We start from the raw sequence: 16,460 nt of genomic DNA, 5'->3' as shown, positions 1-16,460 counted from the left end.
GTGTTGACTGCTTAATCCCCTCATTTACTCCACTTCATCTCTCTTCACGAAGGTTTATATATTGTAAGAGTTTATGTTTAAGTACGAGCCGGTAATTAAATCAGGCAGTAGCCTATATATTTAGCTGTACTGACAAAACAGCCTAACTATTCAAGCTAGAAATGTGCAATTTGCGGTAACAATCTTGGAGCACGAGAATTGTTGTAATGATAAAAATAAAGAAAAGCTTTATTGTAAAGAAAATTCCAGAAAATGTGATCTGTAACGATGTTTTTGCGAGAAGCGAAGAAACGAGCTCCCGATTTTAGCAAGGGGGAGAGGTGTCAAAAATAAACATCAAGTGTTCTAATTGTAATAAATAGAGCTTACTCTTTCGCTAGCATAATATAAATATACACAAAGGCACTTGCAAAAATTAAATCTATAAATTGTAGAACATAAAGCGTAAATGTCAAATTTTGAAGAAGATATAATTCATCAAATCATTATACAACACTATTTTAATCCTTGGTTTGCGATTGTCTTATCTTTGTAAAGTGAAGCATCATTCGACTTTTACTTTTTTTAGAGTTGTGGCTCAAGAACTTAAACTTAGCGTTAGTTTTCCTTGGTATATCAGCACACCACACTAAAGAACCTTTTCAGGAAGTACTTCTAAACCCGAGTACCCCCCCCCCATTTGAAGTTAGTGTCTATATGTCTATTCACAAACTTTCACTAATTTAAGTAAGATTTACTTCTTGGTGAATTTGGAGAGAGCACTTTGGTAGGAACTCCTTTTCTAAAATAATGGTCTTTCAAGCAAGCCATATACCCCCCTCCCGGTGCCGTGGAGTTTTTCTCCAGCGTTTTATCTATAAGCGAATCAAACTGCTCGATAATTCAACTTGATTTCAGGTGTTAATTTTGTGAAAGATGTTGGAACCTTGAATTAGATTGAAGCATCCTCCTAGCATTCATTTTTTGTTAAGAAAACAGTAACCAAGACAAGTAGTTATCAAGCAAAAAAATATAAAACTAATTGATTCACACAATTAAACTGAAATAATAGCCCTATTATGAGAAATGTAAACTTAAAACCTATTTGGCTCAAAGAAAATATTTTGGTCGGGTTATTTTAACAAATAACTGTGCCAAACGTATCATGACATGATTTTCACTATTTTTATTATCAAGATAAAAAGTGGTTTATTTAAATTGGAGCAAACCTAAATGAGCCACCTCAATTACCTTCTTTTCTTTTCAAGCTGTGGCAAATTTCGAAATCTTGTCAACTTAAGGCATGTTGCAAAACTCAATTGTCAGAAATTAATTATTTTTTATTATGTTCGTTTGAAGACAACTAATAACAAAAAATTAAATGTTTGTACTACTTATATACAGTGTCATTAATGGGGGAGGTGCCGGGAGCACATACCACATAGAAGCCTCCAAGATTTGGAACAATAACTTTGTGGGGGAGTATTTTTTATTTAAAAATGCATTTGTCGGTATTTTAATTGAAAAAATAAAAACGATAAATTTAGCTCCAAATGCTTTGCCCCCCCCCCCAAATTGTCTTATTGACGCCACTGCTTACAAGTTCAGAACAGACTACAATGTTAGCCTCTTTCATGTAAAATAAGAGTTTTAGAGGCTAAATGCGTCGTAATCTGTCAATTTAGGCTGAAGGTAGCAACATTTATTCAATGATTATCGAATTCCAAAACACATCCTTGGGAAGATTATCCTTTGAGACGAGAGTAAACTTGTAAAAACCTGTTCTCAGTTAAGAGCGGGTCCTTGTACGTCATTGTGAAAAACAACTTTTCAAAAATAAATTCATATCAGGTACGTACGAAGAAAGGGGGTCTTGGGCCATGACTTCTGGAAGCACAATGTACTTTCGATTTCTACATAATTCCCAATAATTTTCAAAGAAATTTTTAGATTGTTCATCTTTGTCTTGACGTATTACTGTTTGTTCCTAGTGTCTACGAAATAAACATTGTTTTGCTTCAATGCCAGTAATTCGAGATTCGTTCCTATTTGGACAATTTGAATCATTGTCCTATGATTCATATTTTGGAAATAAATTTATTTACGAATCTTATCTATAATTTTCTTATTTCTTTCATTTTTTTCAATGTATTCTATCCCCACAAATGCACCCCTTCGTATGCACCTGTTTCTGAATATAATACCTGAATAAACGACAGGAAGGTTGTCAGCTCGCTTTATAAACATAGAAATCGCGTTAAAAGGAGTAAGTTCTAGATATTACTATTTGCCGAAGACAATTTTGCAAGTTTTTTACTTTTTTGAGAGGACAATACCAACGTTCAAGAAACAGCAATGTGTCGATCTTAAGCTACAGACCTGGTACGTACTCAAGAACTTACTTTGGGCTGAGGAGGAGTATATTAAAAGTAAATTAAGCCAAAATATGGGGAGTTTTGAAATATCCGGAGCTCGCCAAGGTATGACGTAGAACTGAAGGCATTTCCCACGTAAATACCTAAAATCTATCTATAATGATATAGATAGATTTTGGGCATAATGATTATTCTGTTAGATTCTCCCCTCCTTCTGGAAAAAATTAGATTTTTTTTTTCAAAGTGCAAACCTGGTCATGCACCTGAACCTTTTGGTTGAAAGGTATTCCCAAAGTGGGGTCAGATACTAATCGTTTTCCTGATATTAACAAAAATGCCCCGCGGGCACTCAGTTTTTATGGAATGCTTCTAGGGCTTTGGGCAAGTTTTCTTTTTTAGAACTCTTCGTGTCAAGTCTTTATTCTTTTTGAAATACCCTAAATATTGGGATTTTGAGCAACTTTTTTCTTTTTAAAATAAAAGGCAATAAGATTTCCTCACTATCGCCGTGATTAGAAGTGGTAGATAGATATTTTGTTTTATCTTTGATTTCCTGATGGAATTTTTTTTTCCGTGCATGATGTTGGGTAGGCTAATAGCATGATCGCCTTCCACCAGTCATCACCTTCTTTGACAAGTAAACCTGTCAAACGACAGGCACAAAAAAGAAAAACTGGTACTTGTTTAGAATCCATGCAACACGCGAGAAGTGAAGTTTCGTTAGTGCTAACGAAATAAAACAAAATAGGGTGAAAATATAATAGTTTAGAAACAAACTTGGGCTATATATTTGCATATTAGGGGGGCAGGTGGTGTAAAGCATAGCACATATTTAATACGTAGCCTAACCTAACCTAGGTACCTTTTTGCGCCTTCAACCCCAAAAAACTAAAGTTTGAATCTTAGTCATGGAGTGGGCAATAGCTTACAAGGCAGTGGAAACCTGTTTTTCATATAGCTTCTTTGAGATTTCAAGGCGGTCTTTCTCGCTTCTTGCCCGGATTCTAAACAAGTACCGAAAGAAGCGTAAACTCATCCATGAGAACCAGAGAAAAGATAGTGTGACCCCTTCCCCTAAGCATATAATAACCCCACTTCCCCCAAATCTAATATTGAAAGTTTCAACTCGATGCCTAGTTTTGGTAGAACGCAGGGTATACTCTCTTATGATAATCAGAAGCCAACTGAAACCGATTGTAAAAGTACTTCATACTAGCTACAGCTACCCGTTGCATACTCGCAAGTGATTGGTATGTGTTACAAACACTTACCAATTGTATATAAGCTAGACTTGGGCTATATATTTGCACATTAGAGGGGCGGGTGGGTGTAAAGCATAGCATATATTTAATACGTAGCCTGACCTAACCTAGGTACCTTTTTCCCCCTTCAACCCCAAAAAAAACTAAAGTTTAAATCTTTGTCACGGAGTGAGCAATACCTCACTAGGCAGCGAAAATCTGTTTTTCATATAGCATCTTTCAGATTTCGACGCAGTTTTACTCGCTTGTTGCCCGGATTCTAAACAAGTACCAAAAGAAGCGTAAACTCATCCACGAGAACCAGAGAAAAGATAGTGTGACCCCTTCCCCTAAGCATATAATAACCCCACTTCCCCCAAATCTAATATTGAAAGTTTCAACTCGATGCCTAGTCTTGGTACAACGCAGGGTATACTCTCTTGTGATAATCAGAAGCCAACTGAAACCGATTGTAAAAGTACTTCATACTAGCTACAGCTACCCGTTGCATACTCGCAAGTGATTGGCATGTGTTACAAACACTTACCAATTGTATATAAGCAAGATTTGTCGTTATCTATTAGTAACTGTATTTTCATGTATTTCCAACTACAATTTGAAATTTTTTGCTGTTGATGGTAAAATCGGAGGGGGGGGAGGTTGTAGCATTGAACCGATGAAGAGCATAATTACAAAATCTTAATTTTACGGCAAAAAGTTCGACAAACTATAACCTATAATACTAATGCTAATAATGACAACTTATTACAGCACGAATCTCCCTGAGACTAACGTATCCGAGCACGCTTCTTTTTCGCCCCAATCTGCTCATACCTTCACTCTTTACTCTCTCCCATAAACTTCCTACAAATAAAATCCTTTCTGATGACTTTTTCTGACCCATTTGAGAACGTTCTGCTTTTCATTTGATGTATCTTCTTAATCTACATGAGTTTATTGTTGCGCTAATTCTCGTGCTCTCAAACAGTTCATAGCAACGAACTGTAAGTTAGGAGTGCCTCTTGCTAATTGTAATCAGCAAGAGAAAGTATACATAATGCGAAAGAGGGGGGGGTAACCCCTGAAAGAGGAGGAAACTCATAAAAAAGAGTTCATTTGACGAAAACTACACCATAAAATTCAGCATGTCAGAGAACCCTATTGCGGAGGTGCCAAGTCTGCCAACAAGCGCGATCTTTCGCAACCTTCAATCTTTCTTCCTTAGAACGTAACTTAACAAGATTAATCTATTTGTCATTATTGCCCTGTGAGGATTGAGCTACATTTTTACATACCTAATTTTTTGGTATACAGTCATTCAAACGAGTGCGTAAAAATAGCCTTAGCTAATTCCTGTTTTGAAAAATATCCAGCCAATTATCCCCATCTTTCTTTGAAAGCGCACACGCTTACCAAAGACCGTATACAGGAGGGAGGGCTATCGGGTTTGACCCCCCCCCCCCACACACACTCCGAAAATTTTGTCCGGCTCATAAGAAATTAACAAAAATGCATGTTAGTAATTTTTTACGTGTCTTATATGCTTATTTGTAAACCCCCAAACATACCCCCTGAACATTAATCCCGGATACGGCCTCACGCGTACGTCTCACATTTCCTAGAAGTTTCAGCTGCCAGGGCCTCGTGGAATTACGGACACATAATTTACGCAGAATTCTTGCAAAACATAATTGTAGTTACAATGTGTAAAATAGCTTTATCTGCAGAATCCGCGCTGAAGTATTCACGGAATTTAAAAGCGTAATTTTATTTGGCTCCTTTCTCGTGTATTGGTTTGGATTTAGTATTACATGAAGTACTTTCTTTCATCTTTGCAAACACAATATACTGTCAAGTGCATTATTCCACTTCACTTGCTTGTTGTTGAAAGTATGTTGGTCTGGTATATGGCCCAAAATCAGGAAGCTATCCAGGGGGGTAGGGGCCGGCTCCTTGTAAAATCTTTTTGAAATACACATTATAACAAAAGAGTTGGTCTAATCCATTCAATATCCTCTCTAAATACAAACTTCCCTAGCCTACGGTAACAATTGTAACCTATTTCCCTACTAATGGGACCAGATATAATAGCCCTAGCCTAAATTCAAAACTTCCAAAGAAAACACTGATAATATAGTTCCTATTTGGGACCCTGAAAATATAATTAATATAAATTGTCTGCATATTGTGAAGCATGAACTTTGTTATGAGTGTGCTTTCTTGTGAAGTTTTGTATAGCTTCACAAGAACTTCACAAAGCTATGCACACAATCTGAAGGCTGTGCATATAGGCATAGCCTAGCCTATGTGCATATCTGGGCTACATTTGTGAGAGGGCGCAATTGTCACGGTAAGAAAGATTATATTTGGAGGGTCCGTCGAATATAATGGTGTAATCTGTTGATATTTGTCCATAATTAACCAAAAAACTATAATGTACGGAAAAAAAACTTTTTGGCCTTTTTTATAAAAAAACAAACCGAAATTTACAAAAGTGATTTTTTGGTAAAATCTAACTTATGTCCTGTTCCGAACTAAACACTAAAATAAAAAAAAACCTCACCTTATTTCATTTAGAAAATCTCCACTGGATTTTTAGTTACATCCAGTTTAAATAGACCCCCCCCCCCAATGCACGGGATAGTACTAAAAGTGAAACCTTGCAAAATAGGTCTCCTGCTTAAACGGAATACAACAACTGTTTTCAGCTTCACAACTTTGCTCAATCCCAATTTATGAGGTTTCAAAGATCTACAAATACATTTCCTAAATTTTGAAAAAAAAGACGATTGATATGGCTTAAAATTCTACTAAAATAACAGGAATTGCATTTTCAGAACTAAAACTAGAGAAAAAGAAACTGATAAGTGAAAATTAAGGTAAAATATTGTTTTGTCAAAACATCAATAGGTACCTGTCAAGTATGCAAATTTTTAAGACTTAGAAATCAGAAGAGGGTTAAAATGGAAGATTGGCAATCAGTGGCGGATCCAGGGGAGGGGGCGCGCGCCCCCTAGCGTAGTCTAAAGTAGTGTAATTTACTTAATTAACTCAAGTTTGCGTTAATTAAACTTGCTCCTAACGCAAGTTTATCGGATCAACCTATTTTGCACCTCCCCAAACATTTTTTATCGGATCAACCTATTTTGCGCCCCCCTAAAAGAAAGTCCTGGATCCGCCCCTGTTGGCAATAGGCTGCCTTCCTGGAGTGCGTTTTTGGGCCTGGACCCATCCTTGAAAGTTTCATTTTCCTAACCTAACCCCTTTCCAAGATAGCAAAAAGTAGCTAAACTAGAATGTTACCCAAAATAGGCTGATGCCTATTACTTTCTACAGTCAATCGACGGTTTGATCTCGGAAATTTTTGACATTTGGCTGAGAATCTTGAAAATCCAACTTATTACCATCATATCAGTTCTATATTAATTAGTTTCATAAAACCCTCAAGTTCGCTTCTATCGCGACATCTTACCTATGAGGAGAATTCCTGCAAACTTTAACCTCATAGTCTAATCCTTGACTAGAATCCAAGAATCAATTAAGCAAACGGTCCTCTTTTACCTAATAACAATGAAACACTGAGCTCGAAGTCTTCGTCAACTTTCTTTTTATACCTACCCTTCAACAGAACCCGAAAATCCGCTACTTAACTTCAGGGGCTATCCATCCTCAGCCAGCTGGAAGAAAGATATACGTATGGTAACGTAAACTATTCCTTCCTAGGTTACCCTTTTTTTTTTAAAGGAAGAACATTAATTAGGGCAAATTTGTAAATTATTTGTAGATAGAGTTGCTGCTGCGTAGGAAGGCGCATTGATTATAACTAAACGTCCTCCAAGAGGTAATTCAACTTTAAGATCCGGACACAATTCACTTTTAGATTAGTAGTGGTTTCACATTGCCATTCCGTAACGTAAGCTGCTTAGTACAACTATGCAATATAGTTAGGCTAATGCCCGTATGTAATTGGTCAACAAGAACAAAAATCCACCAATCAGAAAGAAAGTTTACATTCATACACACCTAATATAAACTAGTGTGAAAGAATATTGTCAATTTGAAGCCGATACAGGGACTTACTTGTTTGGCACTTTATTATTTTTACCATCTACTCAGGGACGCACATAAGGGGGTCGAGGGGCCAATCCATCTCCCAAAATACCATTTTTTTTTTTTTTTACTCGGCGTACTTTTTACTCAAATTAACTTTTATATTTTTTATATTGTTACAATACCCCCTTCCAAACAAAATCCTACATATATACCCATTTTTTCTGATATTATGGTAATGAGGATTGAGGGGGATTTGTTGTTCCTTAACAGGAATGTTAGTAAAAGGAAGATATTGGTTTGTGGCAGGTAAAACACGTCGTATTCGATGGTTGTAACATAAAGGAAATCGGGGGGTAATAGCTTCGAGATGAGTTTCTCTAAATAATTGTGAGATTAGCTTTTACAGTTTTAGAGACAATCATCAATCCACAACAGCCATAAAAAGAGCCTGATTGCTACCAATTTTGAATGTGCGAGAATGCTAGTCAGGCAAGTACACGAGATCTTCTGGAGACCCAAAAACTTTTTTTGTGGAAGGGAATTGTTTATTTAGTAATTTGAACGAACATTGACTAGAAATTCATGATTATTTGGGAATTCAGAGAGATGGGGCTTCAAAGTTCCCCTTGAGTAATCGCCTGATACTAGTTGAAATTATATCTAGAAAATATCTGACTTTTAATACACTTCCTTTGAAAGCCACAAAAATCGAAATTCGGGCCAAACACAGTCACCATAAGATTTTAAGCAATTTTAAGATCTGGTTTACCAAACATATACTGTAAATACGATATAACTACGTAATGTAAGTAGTAACCTAGGTGCTGATTCTAAAAATACATGAAAAAATACATTGGAATTCCGCAAGAAAAACCCATGGCTGTGTCATTACACTTACACGTGAACATTTTGAAAAGCTGTATTAAGAATTGTTTGACGTGCAAATTTTCAAAAAAATTAAGTTTTGAGGAGATTACGTTCTTTGGCACCTATTCATGTTTTCAATCAGATGGGTTTTGAAAGCACAGTGTGTACATGGGTGTAGGCTTTGTTATTTAAAAAATTGGACGCTACAATCAGAATTCTTTGATTGACATTTGCAAAAAAAAGGGTTTAGCTTTGCAAATTTGATCCTATTAAGGTGGAAAAAAAAGAGTTTAGCATTTGCGAATACTTCAGAGCCGACTTGCTAGCGAAAAACCCGTGTGATTGACTTGAAATAAAAATTTTTAACAAGAAATGGCTGAAAAGTGTTTTGGGGGAGATGGGATGATTGTATACTGTATAATACACAAGTGATTTTTGGGCAGTGTTGTCAATTTAAAATATACTTCGATGTGTTGTCAATTTAAAATAGTTTAGAAATAAAAAAGTTTAACAAGAAATGGCTGAAAAGTGTTTTGGGGGGAGATGGGTTGTTTGTTTACTGTATAATACACAAGTGATGTTTTGGACAGTGTTGTCAATTTAAAATATACTTCGATGTGTTGTCAATTTAAAATAGTTAAGAAATAAAAAAAATTTAACAAGAAATGCCTGAAAAGTGTTTTGGGGGAGATGGGTTGATTGTGTACTGTATAATACACCAGTGATTTTTGGATAGTGTTGTCAATTTAAAATATACTTCGATGTGTTGTCAATTTAAAATAGTCAAGAAATAAAAAAAAATTTAACAAGAAATGGCTGAAAAGTGTTTTGGGGGAGATGGACTGATTGTGTACTGTATAATACACAAGTGATGTTTTGGACAGTGTTGTCAATTTAAAATATACTTCGATGTGTTGTCAATTTAAAATAGTTAAGAAATAAAAAAAATTAACAAGAAATGCCTGAAAAGAGTTTTGGGGGGAGATGGGTTGATTGTGTACTGTATAATACACAATTGATGTTTGGACAGTGTTGTCAATTTAAAATATACTTCGATGTGTTGTCAATTTAAAATAGTTAAGAAATAAAAAAAAAATTAACAATAAATGGCTGAAAAGTGTTTTGAGGGGGAGATGGGTTGATTGTGTACTGTATAATACACAAGTGATTTTTGGACAGTGTTGTCAATTTAAAATATACTTCGATGTGTTGTCAATTTAAAATAGTTAAGAGATAAAAAAATGTAACAATAAATGGCTGAAAAGTATTTTGGGGGGAGATGGATTGATTGTGTACTGTATAATACACAAGTGATTATTTTGCACAGTGATGTCAATTATTAAAATATACTTCAATGTGTTGTCAATTTAAAATAGTTTAGAAATAAAAAAAATTTAACAAGAAATTGCTGAAAAGTGTTTTTGGGGGGAGATGGGTTGATTGTATACTGTATAATACACAAGTGATTTTTGGACAGTGTTGTCAATTTAAAATATACAACGATGTGTTGTCAATTTAAAATAGTTTAGAAATAAAAATTTTAACAAGAAATGGTTGAAAAGTGTTTTGGGGGGAAGATGGGTTGATTGTGTACTGTATAATACACAAGTGATGTTTTTGACAGTGTTGTCAATTTAAAATATACTTCGATGTGTTGTAAATTTAAAATATTAAAGAAATAAAAAAAATAAACACTAAATGGATTTAAAGTGTTTTGGGGGGAGATGGGTTGATTGTGTACTGTATAATACACAAGTGTTTTTTGGACAGTGTTGTCAATTTAAAATAGTTTAACGTTATACTATACGAAGAAGTTGATACTAAAGGGATGTAGATGACAAGAAAAGGATTGTAATAACGGATAGCTTTACTTCTTCAATGTGTTCCATATAATACATAAGTGGTGGAGTGATGGGAGCGGGGTGTCTTAGAGTACTTATAGTGTGAAAGATGGAGGGGGGAGTTGCGAGTACCAAGTCACATGATAGTTACGCTTTTGTAGAAAATAATTTCAAAGTACCAAGTCACATGATAGTTACGCTTTTGTAGAAAATAATTTCAAAGTACCAAGTCACATGATAGTTACGCTATTATAGAAAATAATTTCAAAGTACCAAGTCACATGATGATTACGCTATTATAGAAAATAATTTCAAAATACCAAGTCACATGATAGTTAAGCTATTGTAGAAAATAATTTCAAAGTACCAAGTCAGATGATAGTTACGCTATTATAGAAAATAATTTCAAAGTACCAAGTCACATGATAGTTACGCTATTATAGAAAATAATTTCAAAGTACCAAGTCACATGATAGTTACGCTATTGTAGAAAATAATTTCAAAGTACCAAGTCACATGATAGTTACGCTATTGTAGAAAATAATTTCAAAGTACCAAGTCACATGATAGTTACGCTATTATAGAAAATAATTTCAAAGTACCAAGTCACATGATAGTTACGCTATTGTAGAAAATAATTTAAAGTAACATGTCACATGATAGTTACGCTATTGTATAAAATAATTTCAAAGTACCAGGTCACATGATAGTTACGCCATTGTACAAAATAATTTCAAAGCACCAAGTCACATGATAGTTACACCATTGTAAAAAATAATTTCAAAGTACCAAGTCACATGGTAGTTACGTTATTATAGAAAATAATTTCAAAGTACCATGTCACATGATAGTTACGCTATTGTATAAAATAATTTCAAAGTAATATGTCAAATGGTAATTATACTACTGTAGATAATAATATCACTGTAAAAAGTCAAAGTATGTTTACGCTTCAGTAAAAAAAAAATTCAAAATACCGAATTTCATGATTGTTACACTACTTTAGAAAATAATTTCAAAATAACAACTCACAAAATAGTTACGATAGTATAAAAAATAAGTTCAAAGTACCAAGTCACATGATAGTTACGCTATTGTACAAAATAATTTCAAAGAACCAAGTCACATGATAGTTACGCCATTGTACAAAATAATATCAAAGTACCAAGTCAAATGATAGTTTCGCTATTGTAGAAAATAATTTCAAAGTATCATGTCACATGATAGTTACGCTAATATAGAAAATAATTTCAAAGTACCATGTAACATGATAGTTCTACTATTCTAGAAAATAATTTCAAAGTACCAAGTCACATGATCGTTACGCTCTTATAGAAAATAATTTCAAAGTACCAAGTCACATGATCGTTACGCTATTGTAAAAAATAATTTCAAAGTACCAAGTCACATGATAGTTACGCTATTGTAGAAAATAATTTCAAATTACAATGTCACATGATAGTTACGATTTTGTATAAAATCATCTCAAAGTAACAAGTGATATGATAGTTACGCTTTTATAGAAAATAATTTCAAATAACCGAATCAAATGATATTTAGGATATTATAGAACATAGAATAAATATACCGAGTCAAATGTTAGTTATGCTATTGTAGAAAGTAGATGAAAAGTAACATTTCACGTGATAGTTACGCTATTGTAGAACATAGTTTCAAAGTACCAAGTCACATGATAGTTACGCTATTGTTGAAAATAATTTCAAATTACAAGGTCACTTGATAGTTACTATTTTGTATAAAATCATTTCAAAGTAACAATTGCCATGATAGTTATGCTTTTGAAGAAAATAATTTCAAAGTACCGAATCAAATGATAGTTACGCTATTGTAGAAAATAGATTAAATAAACCGAGTCAAAAGTGGGTTTATCTATTGTTGAAAATAAATGCAAAGCACAATGTGACATGATAGTTACGCTTTTATAGAAAATAATTTCAAAGTACCAAGTCACATGATAGTTACGCTTTTGTAGAAAATAATTTCAAAGTACCAAGTCACATGAAAGTTAGGCTATTATAGAAAATAATTTCAAAGTACCAAGTCACATGATAGTTACGCTATTGTATAAAATAATTTCAAATTACCAGGTCACATGATAGTTACGCTACTGTAGAAAACAATTTCAAAGTACCAAGTCGCATGATAGTTATGCTATTGTAGAAAATAATTTCGAAGTAACTAGTCCCTTGATGGTTACGCTATTCTAAATTATAATATAAAAGTAAAATTTCTCATGATAGTTACACTAATGTTGAAACTAATTTCAAAGTCACAAGTCACATTATTTCTACTCTGGTGTAGAACCTGATTTCAAAGTACCAAGTCACATGATAGTTACGCTATTATAGAAAATAATTTCAAAGTACCATGTCACTTGATAGTTACGCTATTGTAGAATATACAGTCAAAGTACCAATTCACATGACAGTTACTCTATTATAGAAAATTATATTAAAGTACCATGTAACTTGATAGTTACACTATTGTAGAAATTAAAATAAAATTATCTCTTCGCTATATAGCTACTCTATTGCAGAAAATAATATCAAAGCGCAATCAAACATGAGATTTACGATTATTTCTAAATTAAAATAAAAATGAAAAGTCAGTATATACTTACGCGATAGTAGAAAATAATATCAAAGTACCAACACACATCAAAGTTAAGCTATTATAGAAAATAATTTCAAAGTACAAAGTCACATGATAGTTACGCTATTGTATAAAATTATTTCAAAGTACTAAGTCACATGATAGTTACGCTATTGTATAAAATAATTTCAAAGTACCAAGTCACATGATAGTTACTCTATTCTAGAAAATAATTTCAAAGTAGCAAGTCACATTATAGTTACGCTATTGTAAAAAATAATTTCAAACTACCAAGTCATATGATAGTTACGCTATTGTAGAAAATAATTTCAAAGTACCAAGTCACATGATAGTTACGCTATTGTAGAAAATAATTTCAAAGTACCAAGTCACATGAAAGTTACGTATGTACCAAGTCACATGATAGTTACGCAATTATAGAAAATAATTTTAAAATACCATGTCACATGATAGTTACACTATTGTAGAAAATAATTTCAAAGTACCAAGTCACATGATAGTTACTCTTTTGTAGAAAATAATTTCAAAGTACCAAGTCACATGATAGTTACGCTATTATAGAAAATAATTTCAAAGTACCAAGTCACATGATAGTTACGCTATTGTAGAAAATATTTTCAAAGTACCAAGTCACAAGATAGTTACGCTATTATAGAAAATAATTTCAAAGTACCAAGTCACATGATAGTTACGCTATTGTATAAAATAATTTAAATTTATATAATAGCGTAACTATCATGTGACTTGGTACTTTGAAATTATTTTCTACAATAGCGTAACTCTTATGTGACTTGGTACTTTGAAATTATTTTCTAAAATATCGTAACTCTCCTGTGACATGTTACTTTGATATTATTTTATTGAATAGCGTAACTATCATGTGACTTGGTACTTTGAAATTATTTTATACAATAGCGTAACTATCATGTGACTTGGTACTTTGAAATTATTTTATACAATACCGTAACTATCATTTGACTTGGTACTTTGAAATTGTTTTCTAAAACAGCATAACTATTATGTGACTTGGTACTTTGAAATTATTTTCTATAATAGCGTAACTTTCATGTGACTTGGTACTTTGAAATTATTGTCTATAATAGCGTAACTATCATGTGACTTGGTACTTTGAAATTACTTAGTGACAAAAATGGCAGAAAATACCACTCTGGTGTAGTTTTTCAAAAGATGTGTATTGAGGGAGGGAGCTAAAAAAAATTAGACGGGGTTACTTGCGCGCACGTAACCCCGTCTAATTTTTTCCATAATTTCCTGAATTAAATTTCTGTATTGTATATCCAAGAGGTGAATAACCCCGAAATAAGAGGCTGTTAGCTCCCTCCCTCAATACACATCTTTTGAAAAACTAGACCAGAGTGGTATTTTCTGCCATTTTTGTCACTAAGTAATTTCAAAGTACCAAGTCACATGATAGTTACGCTATTATAGAAAATAATTTCAAATTACCAAGTCACATGATAGTTATGCTATTGTATAAAATAATTTAAAAGTATCAAGTCACAAGAAATTTACTCTATTGTATAAAATAATTTAAAAGTAAAAATTCAATTTATAGTTTCTAATGTGTATAAATTAATTTCATAGTACAAAGTTACATCATAGTTAATCTAAATTTTAAAATATTTTCAAAGAAACAAGTCACATGATAGTTACGCTATTGTAGAAAATAATTTCAAAGTACCAAGTCACATGATAGTTACGCTATTGTATAAAATAATTTCAAAGTACCAAGTCACATGATAGTTACGCTATTATAGAAATAGAAATTATTTTATACAATAGCGTAACTATCATGTGACATGGTACTTTGAAATTATTTTATAAAATAGCGTAAGTTTCATATAAACTTGGTACTTTGAAATTATTTTCTAAAATAGATTAACTATTACGTGACTTGTTAGTTTGAAATTATGTTCTATAATAGAGAAACTATCCAGAGACTTGGTAATATCAAATTCTATTCTAAAATATTGTAACTATCTTGTTAGAAGGGTCTTTGAAATTATTTTCTACAAGAGCGTAACTATCATGTGACTTAGTACTTTGAAATTATTTTATACAATAGCGTAACTTTCATGTGACTTGGTACTTTGAAATTATTTTCTATAATAGCGTAACTATCATGTGACTTGTTACTTTGAAATTATTTTCTATAATAGCGTAACTATCATTTGACTTGGTACTTTGAAATTATTTTATACAATAGCGTAACTATCATGTGACTTGGTACTTTGAAATTATTTTCTATATTAGCGTAACTATCATGTGGCTTGGTACTTTGAAATTATTTTCTACAATAGCGTAACTACGAGTATCATGTGACTTGGTACTTTGAAATTATTTTCTATACTAGCGTAACTATCATGTGACATGGTACTTTGAAATTATTTTCTATATTAGCGTAACTATCATGTGACTTGGTACTTTGAAATTATTTTATACAATAGCGTAACTGTCATGTGACTTGGTACTTTGAAATAATTTTCTACAATAGCGTAACTATCATGTGACTTGGTACTTTGAAATTATTTTCTACAATAGCGTAACTATCATGTGACTTGGTACTTTGAAATTATTTTATACAATAGCGTAACTATCATATGACTTGGTACTTTGAAATTATTTTAAATAATAACGTAACTTTCATGTGACTTGGTACTTTGAAATTATTTTATACAATAGCGTAACTATCATGTGACTTGGTACTTTGATATTATTTTATACAATAGCGTAACTATCATGTGACTTGCTACTTTGAAATTATTTTCTACAATAGCGTAACTTTCATGTGACTTGGTACTTTGAAATTACTTTCTACAATAGCGTAACTATCATGTGACTTGGTACTTTGAAATTATTTTCTATAATAAAGGTAAAAGGAAGGTAAAGGATCCGGCACTAGACCCTTAAGGTCCAAACCGGCGGTGCTGATCTCCGTTTCGTGGCCCTTCAGCCAGGAAGTGCAATGAGGGGCTGGGGGCCAGCCAACCTATGCTTTCGCAAACCCTTCCTGCTTACCTTCCCCAGGTTTCTCCAGGTACCCATTTAGAGTTGGGTTGACTCTGGCTAAGCTTACAGGGTCACACCACTGACCCGCGTCCCAAACTAAGAAACTGACCACACCAGGGATCGAACCCGAATTCACGGATTCTCAGCCCAGCGCGCGTCCACTTAGCCAGAACGTCCTTTTCTATAATAGCGTAACTTTCATGTGACTTGGTACTTTGAAACTATTTTCTACAATAGCGTAACTATCATGTGACTTGGTACTTTGAAATTATTTTCTATAATAGCGTAACTTTCATTTGACTTGGTACTTTGAAATTACTTTATACAATAGCGTAACTATCATGTGACTTGGTACTTTGAAATTTTTGTATATACTCTCGTAACGATCCAGTCACATGTTACTTAGTTATTGATTTATTAATTAGCTTAACTATCAAGTG

The 16,460-nt window shown here is 33.1% G+C and overlaps 1 protein-coding gene across 1 annotated transcript in view; it reads right to left on the bottom strand.

The window, feature by feature from the left end:
- The window catches only part of serp (chitin deacetylase-like protein serp), a 47,034-nt gene extending 39,847 nt beyond the window's left edge, over window positions 1-7,187 (bottom strand). Inside the window, exon 1 of the mRNA XM_089102057.1 lies at window positions 7,068-7,187. Within this exon, the coding sequence (XP_088958183.1) occupies window positions 7,068-7,101 (34 nt within the window). The 5' untranslated portion in view covers window positions 7,102-7,187. The remainder of the gene's footprint in view (window positions 1-7,067) is intronic.
- Between the last annotated feature and the right edge of the window lie 9,273 nt (window positions 7,188-16,460).

The sequence above is a fragment of the Artemia sp. Qi Xiang Cuo genome, chromosome 16, assembly GCF_049724085.1.
Source record: "Artemia sp. Qi Xiang Cuo chromosome 16, ASM4972408v1, whole genome shotgun sequence".
NCBI classification, from domain to species: domain Eukaryota; kingdom Metazoa; phylum Arthropoda; class Branchiopoda; order Anostraca; family Artemiidae; genus Artemia; species Artemia sp. Qi Xiang Cuo.
The sequence above is the reverse complement of the archived record's forward strand: the minus strand, read 5'-3'. Positions and strand labels throughout refer to the sequence as shown.